This window comes from Labeo rohita, chromosome 11 (genome assembly GCF_022985175.1).
Source record: "Labeo rohita strain BAU-BD-2019 chromosome 11, IGBB_LRoh.1.0, whole genome shotgun sequence".
Classification (NCBI taxonomy): Eukaryota; Metazoa; Chordata; class Actinopteri; order Cypriniformes; family Cyprinidae; genus Labeo; species Labeo rohita.
This window is the reverse complement of record NC_066879.1, coordinates 13,520,125-13,541,619: the sequence shown is the minus strand read 5'-3', so window position 1 is coordinate 13,541,619 and position 21,495 is coordinate 13,520,125. Positions and strand designations below refer to the sequence as shown.

Genomic DNA, 21,495 nt, shown 5'->3' with positions numbered 1-21,495 from the left:
GTTTTATCTTTTGAGCTGTATATAATTTTCATTTTACCTTGATATAAAATATTTAATGAATTAAATAACTACATTTATTAAAACAAAGCAACAATGTCATTATTAAGTATTAATATTTCATATCAATAATATATAATATATATTAAATAATATTTCATAGAAAAATACAACTTCAAAAAAAAAAAAATTTTTTTTGAACTGTTTATAATTTTAATTGTACTTTCTAAAAAATAAATGTATGAATCAAAGAAAATACAGAAATAGAAATAATCTAATAATCTAAAAAAAAATGCAATAATACATAACATTTAATATTATTTAATAGAAAAATACAACTCACTGTTTTTTAAGTTTTATCTTTCAAGCTGTATATATTTTAAAATTATGCAATAATACATCATAATATTTCATACAAAAAACACTAAAATCAAGTTTTATCTTTTGAGATTGCATTGTACTTTCAGGAAATATTTTATGACTTAAATCTATGAAATAATGCAATAAAAATACTTCATTATTTAATAATAATATTTTTTATTATTATAACATACCCTCAGTTTTATGTGCTGAACTGGAGTAGCGGATGAACATTAATATCTGTAACAGAGATGCAGTGTTTAGTTTACAAGGACAATATTCACATTTCAATACAACAGCAAAAAAATCATTGTGGTAGATCAAAACTAACATTCACATTAAATTAATAAATAATAACAAACTGAAATGATTCCCACAAGTCTAGCGTTGGATGAAAGTGTCGCTAACTCACTATCATACAACAGATTAGTATTCTGGATTATTTTTTTCATTGTGACGTTTTGCATTTAATAAACAAATATAATAAACTCACAAAAAACTGACGTACCGATGAAATGACAGCAGCTTTAATTTCAAAAACACAGTAAAACCTGTCATTCGCCCTTATTTTCATCATGTTTAACAGCTGATCATCACGGCTTAAAGTAATGCACATAAAACATAAATATGGCAAAACAGCAGTCAAATAAAAAAAAACACTCTGCTTTTGGCGACGTTTTAGTGTTTAGTATCAGATCAGACATTGTGCGGTATGTACAGCTTGAGTCCGTGCGTCACAGCGCCGCTAGTTGAACATGATTGATTCGGGATCCTGGTTCATCATTTGCGCCATGTGTCGCAGAACATCCTTCTTAGTAATGATTCCCAGCAAACGTCTGATGCAAGATAAAGAGAGAGAGTAGATGTTTTAGTCACCAGTAGTTTAACCAAACCTCTGATTAGCAGATTAGACACGACTCGTTCTTTAGAAAGGGATTTTTTAATCACATCCGTTTGACTCATTTTCAGTTCATTTTCTTCTGCTCAGCAAGGCTGTGTTTATTTGCTCAAGAATACTGTAAAAATTGTGAAATATTTTTAGAATTCAAACCAGCACTTTTTATATGAATATCTCTTAAAATGTAATTTATTTCTGTGATCAAAGATCATTACTTTAGTCTTCAATGTCACATGACTTTAGAAATCATTCTAATATGCTGATTTGCTGCTCAAGAAACATTTCTGATTATTATCAATGTCGAAAACAGTTGTGCCCAATAATTTTGTGAAAATGTGATACATTTTATCTTTAAGGATTTACAGATGAATAGAAAGTAAAAAAAACAGCATTTATTTGAAATAGAAATATTTTATATTTTACATGTTGTTACTGTCTTTTGATCAATGTAATGTGTCCTTGCTAAACAAAAATGATAACTTTTGAACAGTAGTGTATATAATTTAATTTATGAACATAAAATATACTAAATTAATGTTTTAATGTTTGTCGACTTTATTCTCGTAACGCTTCGACTTTATTATTGTAATGCTTCGACTTTATTCTCGGAACATTTCGTCTTTATTCGTGCAACGCTTCGACTTTATTTGCGTAACGCTTCCCTTTTATTCGCGTAACGCTTCGACTTTATTCGCGTAACGCTTCGACTTTATTCGCGTAACGCTTCGACTTTATTCGCGTAACGCTTCGACTTTATTCGCGTAACGCTTCGACTTTATTCGCGTAACGCTTCGACTTTATTCTCGAAACATTTCTCATTACATTTCAACTTTATTCTCGTAACGTTTCCTCTTTATTCGCGTAACACTTCGACTTCATTCGCGAACCGATTCGACTTTATTCTCGTAACGTTTCGACTTTATTCTCAAAACATTTCTCATTACATTTCGACTTTATTCTCGTAACGTTTCGTCTTTATTCGCGTAACACTTCGACTTCATTCGCGTAACGCTTCGATTTTCTCTCGTAACATTTCATCTTTATTCTCGTAACGTTTCGACTTTATTCTCGTAACACCGACTTTATTCGCGTAACGCTTCGCTTTTATTCGCGTAACGCTTCGACTTTATTCGCGTAATGTTTCGACTTTATTCTCGAAACATTTCTCATTACATTTCGACTTTATTCTTGTAACGCTTCGACTTTATTCTCGTAACGCTTCAACTTTATTCTCGTAACGCTTTGACTTTATTCTCGAAACATTTCTCATTACATTTCGACTTTATTCTCGTAACGTTTCGACTTTATTCTCGTAACGCTTCGACTTTATTCTCGGAACATTTCGTCTTTATTCGTGCAACGCTTCGACTTTATTTGCGTAACGTTTCGCTTTTATTCGCGTAACGCTTCGCCTTTATTCGCGTAACGCTTCGACTTTATTCGCATAAAATTTTAACTTTATTCTCGTAACGCTTCGACTTTATTCTCGAAACATTTCTCATTACATTTCGACTTTATTCTCGTAACGTTTCGTCTTTATTCGCATAACACTTCGACTTTATTCGCGTAATGTTTCGACTTTATTCTCGTAACGCTTTGACTTTATTCTCGAAACATTTCTCATTACATTTCGACTTTATTCTCGTAACGTTTCGACTTTATTCTCGTAACGCTTCGACTTTATTCTCGGAACATTTCGTCTTTATTCGTGCAACGCTTCGACTTTATTTGCGTAACGCTTCGCTTTTATTCACGTAACGCTTCGCTTTTATTCGCGTAACGCTTCGACTTTATTTGCGTAACGCTTCGCTTTTATTCGTGCAACGCTTCGACTTTATTTGCGTAACGCTTCGCTTTTATTCGCGTAACGCTTCGCTTTTATTCTCGTAACGCTTCGACTTTATTCTCGAAACATTTCTCATTACATTTCGACTTTATTCTTGTAACGTTTCATCTTTATTCGCATAACACTTCGACTTTATTCGCGTAATGTTTCGACTTTATTCTCGTAACGCTTTGACTTTATTCTCGAAACATTTCTCATTACATTTCGACTTTATTCTCGTAACGTTTCGACTTTATTCTCGTAACGCTTCGACTTTATTCTCGGAACATTTCGTGTTTATTCGTGCAACGCTTCGACTTTATTTGCGTAACGCTTCGCTTTTATTCACGTAACGCTTCGCTTTTATTCGCGTAACGCTTCGCTTTTATTCGCGTAACGCTTCGACTTTATTCGCATAACATTTCAACTTTATTCTCGTAACGCTTCGACTTTATTCTCGAAACATTTCTCATTACATTTCGACTTTATTCTCGTAACATTTCGTCTTTACGCGCGTAACACTTCGACTTCATTCGCGTAACGCTTCGACTTTATTCTCGTAACGTTTCGACTTTATTCTCAAAACATTTCTCATTACATTTCGACTTTATTCTCGTAACGTTTCGAATTTATTCTCGTAACGCTTTGACTTTATTCTCAAAACATTTCTCATTACATTTCGACTTTGTTCTCATAGTATTTCGACTTTATTCTCGAAATATTACAACTTGTAATCTTAAGGTTTTTTTTTTTAACATGGCACTAAAACGAGATCTCATTGGCCACCTCTCGCTTAAACTAAATATTAAACAGGTACGTTAATTGAACCGCCTCAGATCCCATTATATGCCATTTTGATCATCTTTAGTCGTCTAAACAGACCGTTATTTAGGTTCTTACCCGCTTCTTGTGACCAGACACTGGCGCAGACCCAGCTTGCGGAAGATGTCCACCACCGTCTCCATGGGCGTGTGGTCGGTGACGGTGAAGGGACTGAGGTTCAGGATGCGTCTGAGTTTGAGCGGCTGAGGGTTCGAGGCGGGAAGCTGCGGAGCATCTTCGGTGAAATACACCACGGAGTTACTCACAACCCCGTCCTGCTTCTGACGCGCATTCTCTGACAAACACACAGTCACAGTTGTTAACATTATACAGTGTTTCATACCTGGACTGAATATTTACAACATACTTGCAATTATGCTAATGTATTTTACTCAGTCTTCATTACTCAGTCTTCAATGTCACATGATCCTTCAGAAATCATTCTGATTTGCTGCATTTATTTGATCAAAAATACAGTAAAAATTGTGAAATATTATTATAATGTAAAACAGCTGTTTTCTATGTAAATATCTATAAAAATGTAATTTATTTCTGTGATCAAAGCTGAATTTTCAGCATCATTACTCAGTCTTCAGTGTCACATGATCCTTCAGAAATCATTCTAATATACTGATTCAAGCCAAAGTTAATGTTAGTTAAATAGCGTGTGTGTCTTACTGATGGCCAGGATGAGATCGCGTCTCTGCACGAAGCCGATGAGTCTCTCGGACTCGCGCGAGACGACCACAGGAAAGCCGTTGTAGTCTGTGTCTTTGATGAGCGTCTCCACGTCCTCCACTGTAGTGCTGTCCTGCGTGAGGACGGCCAGCGGCGGCTCGTTTCGGCGCGGCCGCATCACGTCGGTGGCCAGCGTGCGGTGCGTGAACTCGTCCTGGTCCAGGTACGGGTAGCCGTTGAGCTGGATGTGAGCTTCGTAAATGCCCTCCTTACCGAAAGCGTCGGCCACCCATTTGCTGGTGACGGCGGCCGCCATCAGAGGAACGATGTACTCCAGACCGCCCGTCAGCTCGAACATGATGACCACCAGAGAGACCGTCATACGCGTCACGCCGCCTGATTCAGACACGTTCAGAAAAAGTTTATAATCTACATCAGCAAAGCTTTCTCTCATTCTAATTGATCTGAAGGGATTCTGGAGCGTCTTACCTAAACACGCAGCGGCGCCGACCATGGCATAGAGACCCGGAGTGACACAGTCTGCACCCGGACGACACCAGTTCTTAAAGATGATCCAGTCGTGATGATGATACGCCATCTGCTCCACCGCGATGCCTACGATACGGCCGGCGATGGCGCCCACCGCCATACTGGGGATGAACAGACCTGACGGGATCTGAGGAGAATTATGACAATTTATGACATTTAGCCATGGATCTATATTACAAACGTCTGTGCCGATGTCAAATAAATGAATAAAATATTAACTTAAAATCATATGTATATTTGCAGGAAACAATGCAGAATAAAAATGCAGAAACTGAATAATTATGCCTGTTTCTTCTCTTGAAATAAAACTATATATAAGCTAAATAAATTATAAATATTAGATGAAAAATTTTTAATTTTCTTTTAACTTTAAATATAATTTACCTGAAAAAAAATGTAGAAAATACATAATATTAATAATATATAAATGCACATTTAAACACATAATATAAAAATAATGAAATACAATTAATAAGATAAAAATTAATATACTTTTAACAGTTTTTTCTCTTTAATATAATCCAACTGTTTTTTTTACAGAATTAGTGTAATTAATGTTATGAAGAAACAAACTAAAATAAATTAATTAATTAATATATGTATTATTAAAAATGAAATAAAAATAAATGAGATCATTAATGCTAAAATAAAAATGTAAAAGAATTATTAATTATAAGAATTATAAAAGTTAAATAATAAAATTTATTATAAAAATATGTATGCAGATTCAAATACATAATATAAAAATAATAAATAAAAATAAGTGAGATTAAAATAAATATGCATCATTTGAACTGTTTTTTAACAGTATTTATTTTACTTAAAATATAAATTCAAAGTAGAAAGGTTTCCTTGGATTGAAATATATAATATAAAAATATTAAATATTAGTATAAATATTTTGATATATTAAAATTAGAAAGGTTTCCTTGGAAACTACTTAAAATAAAATAATATTATAAATATTTTAATATTATACAACATATATTATACAACATATACCATATTATTATTATTACCAATTTAAAAAAAATAAATGAGATCATTAATACTGAAATAAAAACTAAAATTAAACTAAAAAGAATTGAAATGTAAAAGTAAAAGAAAAAAATGTTAATGAATTTTCTCCTTTTAAAAATATATGCACATTCAAATACATAATATAAAAATAGTAAATAAAAATATGTGAGATCAAAATAAATATGCATTAATTGAACTGTTTTTTAACAGTATTTTTCTTTATATATTTATTTAATATTTAACGTATATAAAATAAAAATGAGATCATTAATATTGAGATTAAATTTAAAATAATTATTTAAAAAACGCTGAAAATAAAAGTAAAAAATAAAATAAATTACATAATATAAAAAAATAAAAATAAGTGAGATCAAAATAAATATGCATTAAATGTGCATTAAACTGTTTTTTGACAGTATTTTTCTTTAAACCTTAAAAATAATTCAACTAAAATAAAATATAATAACATAAAAATAACAAAATAAAAATAACATAAAATAACACTAAAATAATAACAAAATTATTGAAACTAAAAATAAAACCAAAATATAGAAATAACAGCTAATTCAAAAAGTTAATAAATACTATAATACCATATCAGTAATACTAAAATACATGAGAACATGGTCGTTCTCACCTTCATGCCGAATGTGAAGATGGTAATAACGATCTTGAAGATGAGCGCCAGCGCGAGCTGCCAGAGGGCGCTGTAGACGCCGGGGCCGGCGGGTCTGTCGGGGATGTCGTCCACGGGTCGGGTCATGTTGGGGTTGTTGATGTAATCGCAGAGCTGCGAGGACTCGAGCGCGCCGCAGTCGTTGAACAGTTCCGAGATCAGTTCGCTGGTGCTGCGGCGCGTGTACGGGTTGGGGTAGGCCAGCACCGCCGTGATTCCCGTCACCACGATCACCTCCAGCACCGGGTACTTGCCCAGAAGCGTGGTCTTGCGCCGCCGGCACCAGGCGATGTTGCAGCGGATGAAGAGCGTCCCCCAGAGCCCCCCGAACACGCCCAGCAGGATGAACGGCACCAGCTCCGCCATGTACCACGGCGTGTGATACTCCACGTAGAACAGAACCAGACGGTTGTTGCCGAACGGGTTGATGGAGCGCAGCGTGAAGGCCGCCACCAGCGCCGCGAAGAACGACCGCCATAACGTCTTCAGAGGGAAATAATAACTCACCTGCAGACACACATGATATTTAGATTAGGGCTGTCAAGAGATTCAAATGTTTAATCTGACTACATGATATGAGTGAGTCATTCATTCAACCAATTCATTCAAATAGCTGATTTATTGAGAAACAAAAATATCATTTGAAACACATTTGATTCATTCACACAGCTGATTCATTCAGAAACTAAGCAAGAGAGTTTCTTTATGAAGAGTCACTGAATCATTGACTCACTCAATTTATTCAAACGACTGATTCATTTAGAAACTAAGCAAGAGAGTTTCTTTATGAAGAGTCACTGAATCATTGACTCACTCAATTTATTCAAACGACTGATTAATTTAGAAACTAAGCAAGAGAGTTTCTTTATGAAGAGTCACTGAATCATTGACTCACTCAATTTATTCAAACGACTGATTCATTCAGAAACTAAGCAAGAGAGTTTCTTTATGAAGAGTCACTGAATCATTGACTCACTCAATTTATTCAAACGACTGATTCTTTCAGAAACTAAGCAAGAGAGTTTCTTTATGAAGAGTCACTGAATCATTGACTCACTCAATTTATTCAAACGACTGATTCATTCAGAAACTAAGCAAGAGAGTTTCTTTATGAAGAGTCACTGAATCATTGACTCACTCAATTTATTCAAACGACTGATTCATTCAGAAACTAAGCAAGAGAGTTTCTTTATGAAGAGTCACTGAATCATTGACTCACTCAATTTATTCAAACGACTGATTCATTCAGAAACTAAGCAAGAGATTCTTTATGAAGAGTCACTGAATCACTGACTCACTCAATTTATTCAAACGACTGATTCATTCAGAAACTAAGCAAGAGAGTTTCTTTATGAAGAGTCACTGAATCATTGACTCACTCAATTTATTCAAACGACTGATTCATTTAGAAACTAATTAAGTGACTATCTTTTTGAAAAAAAAAAAATTACTGAATTATTGGTTAACTTGATTCATTCAAACGGCTGATTCATTCATAAACTTAGCAAGTGACTGTTTTTATGAACGAGTCATTGAATAACTAACTCATTTGATTAATTCAAATGGCTGATTCATTCAAGAAACAAAGCAAATGACTTTTTATGAACAAATCACTGAATCAATAACTCACTCAATTCATTCAAACAGCTGATTCATTCAGAAACTATGCAAGTGCGTTTCTTTTTATGAACAAGTCACTGAATCATTGACTCACTTGATTCATTCAAATGGCTGATTAATTTGGTAACAAAGTAAGTGACTGTGTTTATGAATGAGTCACTGAATCATTGACTCACTTGATTTGTTCAAACTGGTGATTCATTCAATAACAAAGCAAGTGACTGTTTTTATGAATGAGTTACTGAATCACTGACTCATTCAATCACTCAAATGGCTAATTTATTCAGAAATAAAGCAAGTGACCCTTTATGAACAAATTACTGAATCATTAACTCAATTCATTTAAACGGCTGATTCATTCAGAAAGGAAGAAAGCGACTGTCATTTTGAATGAGTCATTGAATCATTGGCTCACTTGATTTGTTCAAACCGGTGATTCATTCAGTAACAAAGCAAGTGACTGTCTTTATGAATGAGTCACTGAATCATTAACTCATTCAATTCATTCAAATGTCTGATTCATTCAGAAACAAAGCAAGTGACTTTTTATGAACAAATTACTGAATCATTAACTCAACTCATTCAAATGGCTGATTCATTCAGAAAGGAAGAAAGTGACTGTTGTTTTGAATGAGTCACTGAATCATTGGCTCACTTGATTTGTTCAAACCGGTGATTCATTCAGTAACAAAGCAAGTGACTGTCTTTATGAATAAGTTACTGAATCATTGACTCATTTAATTAATTCAAACAGCTGATTCATTCAGAAACTAAGCAAGTGTGTTTCTTTTTATGAATGACTCACTGAATCACTGACTCACTCAATTGGTTCAACCAACTGATTCATTCAGAAACAAAGCAAGTGACTGTCTTTACGAATCAGTTACTGAATCACTGACTCACTCAACTCATTCAAATGCCTGATTCATTCAGAAAGGAAGCAAATGACTGTCTTTATGAATGAGTCATTGAATCATTGACTCAATTTAATTCAAAGAGCTGATTCATTCATTTGTTCATTATAAATCATGTATAAATATATATGCACATTAAGCATAAATATATAAAATAATTTAAAAAGTACAGACAGGTGTGTATGATATCAAAACAGAAATATTGAAAAGGAAAAGTGTGTGTGTGTTTGCACCTCCTCCAGACTGAACAGAACTCCTCCGATTGGAGCTCCGAACGCAACCGACACTCCTGCGGCCGCAGCTGCCGACAAAACCTGAAACAAACATATGCAGAAGATGATTTCAGAAAATTCTTTTGAACTCTGTCTTACATCAGTCTGGTCTCCTCCAGCATGCAGATGTGCGCACCTCTCTGCGTTTGCCCTCGTTCTTGCTGTATTTGGAGAAGAGGCTGCAGAACAGGTTTCCGCAGCAGCAGGCGACGTGCACGAGCGGCCCTTCCTTCCCCAGACTGAGGCCAGACGACACGGCCAGCACCAGCGTCACCGTCTTTATGAGCAGCGTCCACTTGCCCAGATACCCGCGGATGATGAAGCCGCTCAGGATCGTCTTTATCTGGAACAACACACACAGACTCACAAACTCAGTCCTCTTGGACAATTATATCACAGCTCATCTGTAGATTGTTCTCTAAGGTTTGCTTCTGCACCTCTGGTATTCCTGATCCGCAGGCGTACGGAGCAAACACTCGCACCAGAGACACGGCCAGGAAGGAGAAGAAGAGCGCCCACAACACGTACAGGAAGTAGTTCAGCACATACACGCCTGCGCCCTGATCACAGAAACACACACAGATATCAGAGAGTGTAGAGAATGACAAACTAGAACTGCATGCTATGAGGGGAAAATCAAACTGTGATTTTTATAATAGCTAATTCTGTGATTTAGCCAAAATAATTATATATATAACTACAATAATAATAATAATAACTAATTATTTTTAGTGTTATTATTATTATTATTATTATTGTTGTTAAACATTAAACTAAACAATTAAATATTAAACAAAATAAGAAATATTACTTTTGCAATATTTCACTAGAAAATAAACAAAATCTAGTAATTAAGAAAAGATATCATTTTATTTTACAGTGATAAATTACAATAATATTTAAGACTGTCTTAATTTCTTTATTTTCAAACATTAAACCATATTTATTAATAATAATCATTATAATTAAATAAATATGAAACTAAATTAAATATTAAACAAAATAAGAAATATTACTATTGTAATATTTCACTGTAAAATAAACTAAATCTAGTAATGAAGAAAAAATAGATTTTTATTTTACAGTGCAAAATTACAATAATATTTAAGACTGCCTTAATTTCTTCTTTATTAATTTCTTTATTAAATTCTTTATTTTAAAACTTATTTATACATTTAATAATATTACTAATACTAATAGCAAAAATAATAATAATAATAATAATAATAATTATTATTATTATGATTGAATAAATATTATACTAAATAATTTGATATTCAACAAAATAAGTACTACTATTATACTACTAGTACTACTATATATTTTACTGTAATATTTTTTTACAGTGCGATTACAATTACAATAATATTTAAGACTGCCTTAATCCCTTTATTTTAATACATTAAACCATATTTAGTAATATTAATAATAATAATAATAGTAATAATACACAATAATTATTATTAATATTCGAATTTATTATTATTATTAAATAAATATTAAATAATATTAATATTAAATAATTAGATATTTAACAAAAAAAGAAGTATTACTGTTGTAATATTTCACTGTAAAATAAACAAAATCTAGTAAAAGAAAAAATAAATTTTATTTTACAGTGCTAACAGCACATATTTTAGACTGCCTTAATTTCTTTATTTTCAACAATTAAACCATATTTAATAATAATAATAATTATTATTATTATTATTATTATTATTACATTAAAATATTAAACAAAATAAGAAATATTAGTATTGTAATATAAAAGTACTGTAAAATAAACAAAATCTTTTAAGAAAATTAATAATAATTTTATTTTACAGTGTAACTATAAAATGACAATACTGTTTAAGACTTTTTTATTTTCACATTTTAATTTGAATAAAATTTAATAAAATGAACAATACTAATATTTAAGACTGCTTTAATTTATTTATTTTTAAACATTAATAATAATAAATATAATAACAATAATAATTGTTGTTGTTATTATTAACAGTATTACTGTAAATACTAAATAAAAATATTACGCAAAATTACTAGAAATAAACTAAATGTAGTCATTAATAAAATCAGAAATTCTTAATTTCTTCATTTTCAAAAATTAAAAAAACAACAACATCACATCAAGGTAAAAAACAGGTTTAAAACCAGTTTTAACTTGTTAATCACTCTGTGCTGTACCTCCGTGTATCCTGTCATCAGTTCAGCCCATTTCTGCCACTGAGGACATTTGTCTCTGTCGGCGAAGGTGGTTTCATTGGACGTCCAGCAGCACTGCTCATGACTGTACCAGAGCGCAGACAAACACACGCCTTCCTTCAGATCCGTCATCCAATCAACAGCCAGATCGATCACTCCAGCCAGCGTTCCTGTGCGAAACCAGAGCGACACGTTACAGTGTTGTCATTAATGGGCGTGTCTTTGGCCAGTGATGTCATGAGTGGGCGTGTCTCTGCACCTGACAGCAGGCCAATCAGCAGCATCACCAGCCATCCTGACCAGGCGTCCAGCAAACTCTTAATGAACTCCCAGATGGACTCTTTACTCTTACTGGTGATCTGCAAAGACACACACAATAAACCGCTGTACTAATGATTCAAATGCACCATATCGGCGTCAGACGGTCCGGTTCACCTTCCGGTGTCTGTCGGTGTCTCTGGATTTCTCTCTCAGCCAGTCGATGGTGTGAAAGTCCTCGTAAGTGCCGACGTCTGGGAACGGCTCGTCCAAGAAGTCCATCAGGTTCCCGGCGCCGTTCATCTCCTCTGTAGGAGTGGCACTGCTGATGCCTGACAAGAATAAAAAAGATTGTCAGTAAATATATTGTTGCATGCTGGGATGCTTTTGAACACTATTAAAGGAGGAACATGCTGAAAAATCCATTAAAAACTGAAAATATGAAAAAACATTAACATACAGTAGTAACAATTTATTTCTATATTGTACTTTTTTTTGTTTAAAAAATGTTTACATGTATTTAATTTTTTTTTTCAAACATTAAATCATTTAGTAATAAATAAATAATATTAATTATTTTTAGTAGCATTAAATAAAAATATAAAAATCAGAACTATAACTATTGTAATATTTCACAGTAAAATAAACAAAATCTATAAAGAAATTTAATATAATACTTTTGTTTTACAGAGCAACCGTATTAATTACAATTACAATACTCATTTTGAAGACTGTTAATTTCTTTATTTTTAAACATTTAAGCATATTTATTAATACTAATAATTACTATTAAATAAAATATTAAACTAAATAAGAAATTGTAAAAATTCACTGTAAAATAGACAATCTAATGCCTAAGTAAAATAATATAATAATAATAATTCTGCAGCGCAGCTATAAAATGAGAGAACTCATATTTAAGACTGACTTAATTTCTTTATTTTTAAACATTAAACCTTATTAAAAATTTATAATAACGATGTCAATAACTTTTTTAAGGGGTTTTATTAGATTAATTTTAATTTTTCTTTACATTTTATTTATTTATTTATTTATTTTTTAATTTTGTTTAAAACTAAACTCAAGCTTGTAATCAGCATTCAAGCTGGAAAAAAAAATTCAGAAAACCTTATATTTTAATATCATAGGAATACTTTATTTTTAGGATTTATTTTAGATTTTAATTAGATTTATTTTTATTTGTTTTTTTTATTTAAAAAATGTTTACATTTAAATTTCTTTATTTTCAAACACTAAATAATATTTAATAATAACAAGAAAAAAAAAAATAATATTAATTATTTTTAGTAGCATTAAATAAAAATATCAAAATCAGAACTATAACTATTGTACTATTTTACAGTAAAATAAACAAAATCTATAAAGAAATTTAATATAATACTTTTGTTTTACAGAGCAACCGTATTAATTACAATTACAATACTCATTTTTAATTTAATTTTTATATTTTCAAACATTTAAGCACATTTATTTAATAATACTAATAATTATTATTAAATAAAATATTACACTAAATAAGAAACTGTAATATTTCACTGTAAAACAGACAATCTAATGCCTAAGTAAAATAATATAATAATAATAATTTTACAGCGCAGCTATAAAGTGACAGAACTAATACTTAAGACTGCCTTAATTTCTTTATTTTTAAACATTAAAGCATATTTAAAAATTATAATAACAGTAATAATAATAACTTTATTTTTAGGGGTTATTAGATTTTTTTTTTTTTTTTTTTTAATTTAGTTTAAAACTAAATTCAAGCTTGTAAGCAGTATTCAAGCTGAAAAAAAATACAGAAAACATGATATTTCAATATCATGCACCGCTTCACATTTCTATCACTTTTAACATCTATTAAAAATATATTTAAAATAAAAATTCTAAATATATTCACATACTCATATACATATAATTTTTAACAAATATTTTTCCAATAAATTCATTTTTATTTTTACATTTTTATCTAATTTCAAGCTTTAAAACATTTTAAATGAGCACCTCAACTTACATGAAACACCTTTTAAACAAAATGTAAAATACAGAATTACAAAAAATAAAATAAAAATAAATTAATACTAATAAAAAATAAAAAAGATAAAAATATATAAATAAAAAAAATAATAATAAAAATACATTTATATATTTTGTATATATATTTAATATAAATAAATGTAATATATTTTATATTTTTAAACATACATATATATATATATATATATATATACACACACACATAATACCATGGTGCATGTTCAGAAACAGTAGTACCATAGTCTATTCTTTGTACCATCTTTTAATTGTAATATATTGTAGTTGGTGTTTAGCTGTATTTATTTATAACAATAATATTAAAAAAAACACAACAGAAACGGACGCACGCAGAGGCCTTACAGAAATATGACTCAGGTCAGATTTCACACGTGTATTTCTATCTGTGCTGCACAAACATGTTAAAACACAATGCGTGAATGAACCCAAACACATTAAAGACATAAAATGCGCTCAAATTAACCCTAAATAACACGAGCGCCGCACAGAGCAGGTGCACGATGACTGACACAAACAAACACACTGGTATGTGACAAATCTCACCCTCTGCCTCCGCCATATCGCTGTTAGTGTAATAAATTATAGATGCAGTGATGATTTGTAGTGTTTATCCATCATAACATCAGAATAAACTGATGCGGCAGGACGGCGACATACAGTGATGACGTCAGGGCACGCATGAACGTCAGCGCGGCGCGACGTCTGCGCAGAGACGGAAAACAAGCGCTTGAAAATCCTGTTGAGCTGCATCACAATCTAAGGACGTTTTCTGACATATTGTGCAGTGGAAATGATAATCTATTCGAACGGAGATGAAAAACGGCTCGTGTAATCAATGTGAAAAGCGGGCCATCACAAATGACTCTAATTGGTCAATCCTGATACACGCTGAGAAAAGGAACAGAGACACGTGACAGATATCAGTGGTGAAAGCAGTAATATCCCAATTTAATTTACACAAATTTTCACAAAATTAAATTATCTGTTTTTAGAAAAACAAACTACCGAAATCTTTTGAAAGCTAGAAAACTGGGGTGTGTGATAGAGAATTTTAATGTGTTTTTTCTTTTCAGAATGACATTTTGCAATGTGAAGAACAGTACATTAGACAATTATTTGTTTTATTAGGACTCTTTGCAAACTAAAGGTTATAAATACTTACATAATAAATTACACATGAACCATCTGGAACGAGCTAAACACAAAAAAGTACTAAAACATATAATGATTTGAAAACACTGAAATATACATAACTTTTTGTCTGGCAGCCAATAAAGTGACTATGTAATACTGTCCTTGTGGCATTGAATATTTAAAAAAAAAAAAAAAAAAAAAAGGTAGCTTTGATTTTGGCATTGGTGGGCACATAATGGCGGGCAACAAAAAACTTTGTGTGCTTTGTATAACTGTACTGCTTTAATGGTCTGATAATGTTTTCTACTGTTTACTAAAAAAATAAACTGTTTACTAAAAAAATAAATAAATAAAAAAATTCTGAAAAAAAGATTTGTGAACCCGCTCCGAAGTCATGATCTGAATTAAATGATTTGCAAACCCACAACAAAGTCCCAATCTGAATCAAATGATTCACAAACTCCCACACAAGTCCTGATCTGAATCAAATGATTTGTGAACATGCACCGAAGTCCTGATCTGAATCAAATGATTCGTGAACACGCACCGAAGTCCTGATCTGAATCAAATGATTTACGAACCCGCACTGAAGTCCTGATCTGAATCAAATGATTTGTGAACCCACACCAGATTCCAATCTGAATCAAATGATTCGCGAACCCGCACTGAAGTCCTGATCTGAATCAACTGATTTGTGAACACACACTGAAGTCCGATCTGAATCAAATGATTTGTGAACACGCACCGAAGTCCTGATCTGAATCAAATGATTTGTGAACACGCACTGAAGTCCTGATCTGAATCAAATGATTTGTGAACCCACACCAGATTCCAATCTGAATCAAATGATTTGTGAACACGCACCGAAGTCCTGATCTGAATCAAATGATTTGTGAACACGCACTGAAGTCCTGATCTGAATCAAATGATTTGTGAACACGCACTGAAGTCCTGATCTGAATCAAATGATTTACGAATCCGCACTGAAGTCCTGATCTGAATCAAATGATTCGCGAACCCACACCAGATTCCAATCTGAATCAAATGATTTACGAATCCGCACTGAAGTCCGATCTGAATCAAATGATTCGTGAACCCACACCAGATTCCAATCTGAATCATATGATTCGTAAACTCGCAACAAAGTCCTAATATGAATCTAATTATTTCTACTCCCACCGAATTCCGGATCTGAATCATATGATTCATATGATCTGAATCAAATGATTTGCAAAGCTGCTACAAGTCCTGATCTGAATCAGATTATTCGCAAAGCCGCACCCAAGTCCAGATCTGAATCAAATGATTCGCAAAACCCACACCAAAGTCCGATCTGAATCAAATGATTCACAAACCCACACCAAATTCTGATCTGAATCAAATGATACATAAACCTGCAGCAAAGTCCGATCTGAATCAAATGATTCACAAACCCACACCGAAGTCCGATCTGAGTCATATGATTCACGAACCCACACCGAAGTCCGACCTTAATCAAATGATTTGCCAATCCGCACCGAAGTCCGATCTGAATCAAATGATTCACAAACCCACACTAAATTCTGATCTGAATCAAATGATACATAAACCTGCTCCAAAGTCCCGATCTGAATCAGATAATTCTCGAACCTGCTCCGAAGTCCAATGTAAGTCAGATGATTCGCAAACCTTCTCCGAAGTCCTGATCTGAATCAAATTATTCACAAAGCTGCATCGAAGTCCCAATCTGAATGAAATGATGTGCGAACCCGCTCCGAAGTCCTGATCTGAATCAAATGATTTGTGAATCTGATGTTGCTGGATATTGGACGTGTAGTGCCCTACTAAATTCTATACCCTTGTTTGAAAATTTTTTAAATCCCATATTATATATTTTATTATACAGTAGTAAAAATCTCTGTAGTCTAGTAATCTGGTGGAAATGTTACCACGGTTAGTTGTTTAAAGTTCTTGACCTCTTTGTGACCTTGAGGTAACTGAAAGTCATCAAGCCTTCTTCTAAACTAAATGAAAGATCTAATTCAGGTCTTTTGAACATGTGAACCATTGTGTGAGCTGCGTGGGAGAGAGTTTTATCTGGAAGTATTTTTTCTTCTCAAACTTCAGCTTTCATGTTCAGCCCCCAAATACTGCTGGCATATAATATAAACACACACATATACAACCCCACTTGTGATGTAAAACAACAGGTGCGTTCACGCCATAGTGTAATTACGAGATACCACCTTGTAAAATGAGTTCACATCCTTGTAAAACTTGTAATTACAACTTGTGAGTTTTCTGAGAACCTGTAACACCTGACCACCTCAGATTCATTAGGCGCTTTGTTTGGGCATTAAACAGCTCGTATATTCAGCTTGTATTTATTGTGTATTGTATTGTGTTTCAGCTTTTTTAATATTGTATTCGTCTGAAAGAAGACAGTCATATACACCTAGGATGGCTTGAGTGTGTGTAAATCATGAGATAATTTTCATTTTTGATTGATCTATCCCTTTAGACACTGCAGGTTTTTCATCATGTGTTTTTTCAGATGAATGGTAAGAAAACATCCAAAAACACCGTTAAGTGTTTAATTTTGTCAAAATAAGCTTTTTCTTCTATACTGAGCCATAAATCTCCACTTCAGTAGCAGAAACAACAAACATTTCATTTTTATTCCCGTCTATATCCTGAAGGTTTTTACAGAGGGATTTGTTCATATATAATTTACTTAATTATATACAACATTTTATTACCCCCAAAAATTGTGATTGATTGTGACATTGATTATAACGTGAACTAAGATGAGTGTCAGCTTGCACGTGTGTAGTCTGTGTAATCCGGGTCAATACAGTTAGTGTGTGTCGAAAAACTCCCATTTCATTTTCTTCTGGGTCGGTACTTCTGCTACAATGTACACTGTAAAAAATAAAAAGCACAATTTGTTGAGTCATCTTAAAATAATTTGTTACCCTGCTGCCTTAAAATTTTAAGTTCAGTCAACTAAAATAAGTTTATTCAATTTGAAATGTTAAGTTGTACTAAGTAACAACTTAGATATTTGTGTTTGCTGAACTTAACAGATGGGTAAGTAACCCAGCAGCCTTAGAATTTTAAGTTAATTCAACTCAAATATCAAAGTTGTCAGTTAGTATAATTTAACATTTCAAGTTGAATAAACTTTTTTTGAGTTGACTGAACTTAAAAGTTCAGCCAGGTTACAAATTATTTTAAGTTGACTCAACAAATAGTTTTTTACAGTGTAGGACGATTTTGAAGTTGAGGGAAGTAAATGATTTGGGAGTTTTTCTGACATACAGAGAAATAACAGAGTTCATGCACACCTAGACAAGACAAGCGTTTGAGGTTAATTAAAAAGTATATAAATTGTCTATTAGTTTCAAAACCTCCCAATTGTTTTGCCAGACCCTTCTTCCTCGAGCTGTGATCGTTTAGAACCATTTGATGATGCATGTAAACCGCGTTTTGGAAGTTCAAACTTGGGGGCACCATTGAAGTCCATTATATGGAGATAATTCCTTTTTAAGATTTATTTTCGGCGTTTTTATGCCTTTATTTAGACAGGACATTGTAATTAAACAGGAAGCAAAGTGGGTAGGATCGGAAACGTCCACGAGCGGGGATTCGAACTCGGGACGGCCGGAACGTAACAACACTATATGTTGACGCGCTAACCCCTTGGCTATTGGCGCCGACTTGAGAAAGTTTCTGAAATAAACATATTTCTTTACAATTGAAGAAAGACAGCCATGAACATCTTTACTGCCAAGGGGGTGCGCAAATTATCTATACATTTTTGTTTTGGAAGTGAACTTCTTCTATAAGACCAGAACTTAGGAAAGCCAATGTGTGCCATGAATCCAACTCTCTCTGAACGAGTGTGTGTTTGCAAGTGTGAATGCTGCTGTTGTTTGCGTCTCTGCGTCGGGAGAGATCAGAGCTTCTGCCCACCCGTCCGGAGATGACGCGCGGCTCCCGGCGGAGGCTTATCATCGCGGACTGTTGCACCTCTCAGTCTACTAACAAGCAGACAGAGAGGAGGGGAAGGAAGGAAAGGAGAGCTGTGGTCATGGACTCTGGATTAGGGACTCTGGAGCTACTAGGTGTGTTTTTCTCGCTGGCCGCCAGCTTGTGTTCGCTGGTCACCCTCATGATGCCGCAGTGGCTCACGCTCTCCACCGAGCTCTTGCCAACCGAAAACTTCCAGCTGGGACTTTGGGAAACCTGCGTGGTTCAAGATCTCGGGTTCACCGAGTGCCTACCCTACAATAGTCTACTGGGTCTCCCGGCGGACATCCGACTGGCCCGAATCCTGATGTGCACCACTTTGGCGACGGGTTTAATGGGTCTGTTATTCGCCATCCCGGGCATCAACTTGGTGAACGGCTGCAGGCGCACGGAGAGCTTCAAAGTCAAAAGAGCCTTGAAGATGCTTGGAGGGATCCTCAGCATCGTCGCAGGCGTCCTCGGGCTTGTGCCCGTCTCGTATGTCGCGCATCTGACGGTCCTCCGGTTTTTTGACGAAAGCGTGCCGAGAGTGGTTCCTCGATGGGAGTTTGGAGATGCGCTCTTCCTTGGATGGACAGCCGGGTGTTTGCATCTGGCGGCTGGTTCCTTGTTGGTCACTTCATGCTTGTTTTTGCGGGACGAAACGTGTTTGCACCAGTCTATAGCGCTAAACAGAACTCATATGACCCGTCCAGAACGATCTCCACGCGGGAGGACAGAATATGTGTGAGATTTTTGAGGAAAACACACTGTTTTGCTTCAACTAATCAGTTATTCAAAGATTGTAAATATAATGCTGCTGTTTTTAGTTTTTTGGGCAGATCCTATTGTGAATCATTTTATAAGCTCAAACCCAAATCTGCATGTGAATGTGATTCTAATGAAAGCACTAATCGTGAAAACAAAACGTGCAATCTTTCCGAGAAAGATTTTTAGGACTACGAGGTCATTTATGAGAGACAATTTTATGCTAATTATCCAAATGTTACTGGAAAACCAGATGCACGTGTGTTTTTATATTTAAATGAGAATGATTGAATGAGAGGAAGGTGATAGTATACTTTGTGTTCTCTGAAATGTCAAAGCAAAGCACCAAAGTCAATAAATCAGATGAATGTTCGTCTCTCATGTGATGTATGAAGAGATGCAGGTGATTTTTCTGCATTTTAGGGTTTTGTGCTCAACAAACATCAGTTTGTATTCAAGATTAAACAATTTGCTTTAATTTCTTATAGTTTAAAACCCCACTAAATATAATTTATTAAGCATTTTAGTTTAGCATTACTTTCTTAGTTTATGATCATCACAAGTGATATCATGCATGTTTTAAACTAAGAAATTAAAGTAAATTCTTCAAACTTGAATAAAATGAAAAAATATTTTAGCGAAACTAATTTTTCTTCCCAACATTTTGGGAAAAATTTACTTTTTTATGTTAGATATAATGTTAATATGTGCATAAGAGCTCAACAGTCTGAGAGGAGCACATACAAATCTATTTAAAGTTGCCAATAAAATGTTCAATTAAAAAATTATGATGCAAAAGGAAGAAAAAAGGATTAATTCTCCACTCTTTCTGAGTCACTAATCAAATGCAAACAAATACATGAATATAATTGCAAAAAGAAATGCTAAATTCAATGCAAAGAAAGCATTTTCTCTGACATTTCAATCCCACTAAATCTAATTTATTAAGCATTTTAAAATATTCTTTCTTAGTTTATGATCCTCACAAGTGACATCATAAAAAATGCATTTTTAAAACTGAATTTTGCATTTCTTTAATGTAATTTTTATCATGTATTATTTATTTGTTTGCATTTGATTAGTGACTCAGAAAGAGTGGAGAATCATTAATTTTTCTTCCTTTTGCATCATATTTGTTTTAATTAAAATTTTTCATTTTATTTGTCCCTCTCAGAACTCCCTTGCATATATTAACAATATATTTAAAACAAACAAACAAAAAAAGTAAATGTTTTCCCAACATGTTAGGAGCACAAATCAGCTTTTTTTCATTTTTTATTAGTTTTAATAATTCGCCTTTTAAACATGCATATTTAGGAAATCACTTGTGAGGATCATAAACTAAGAAAGAAAATTTAAAATGTCTATTAAATTAGATTTTTTCATGTATTATTCATTTGATTAGTGACTTTTGATTTGACTAGAGAGTGGAGAAT

General features: G+C 33.2%; 2 protein-coding genes across 2 annotated transcripts; one reads left to right on the top strand and one right to left on the bottom strand.

Moving 5' to 3' along the window:
- Positions 1-514: 514 nt before the first annotated feature.
- On the bottom strand, positions 515-14,863 carry clcn4 (chloride channel, voltage-sensitive 4). The gene is made up of 12 exons (XM_051123213.1): positions 14,711-14,863; positions 12,272-12,426; positions 12,096-12,195; positions 11,819-12,006; positions 10,069-10,191; positions 9,768-9,974; positions 9,593-9,673; positions 6,787-7,332; positions 5,070-5,256; positions 4,581-4,976; positions 3,981-4,197; positions 515-1,193 (listed from the first exon to the last, which is right to left on the bottom strand). The coding sequence occupies exons 1-12, from the start codon at positions 14,724-14,726 to the stop codon at positions 1,103-1,105; spliced, it is 2,307 nt and encodes a 768-aa protein (XP_050979170.1). The 5' UTR covers positions 14,727-14,863; the 3' UTR covers positions 515-1,102.
- Positions 14,864-19,277: 4,414 nt separating this feature from the next.
- Positions 19,278-20,485, top strand: LOC127173372 (putative claudin-24). The gene has a single exon (XM_051123214.1). It carries the CDS (start codon positions 19,374-19,376, stop codon positions 20,040-20,042), a length of 669 nt encoding a protein of 222 aa, XP_050979171.1. The 5' UTR covers positions 19,278-19,373; the 3' UTR covers positions 20,043-20,485.
- Positions 20,486-21,495: the final 1,010 nt, after the last annotated feature.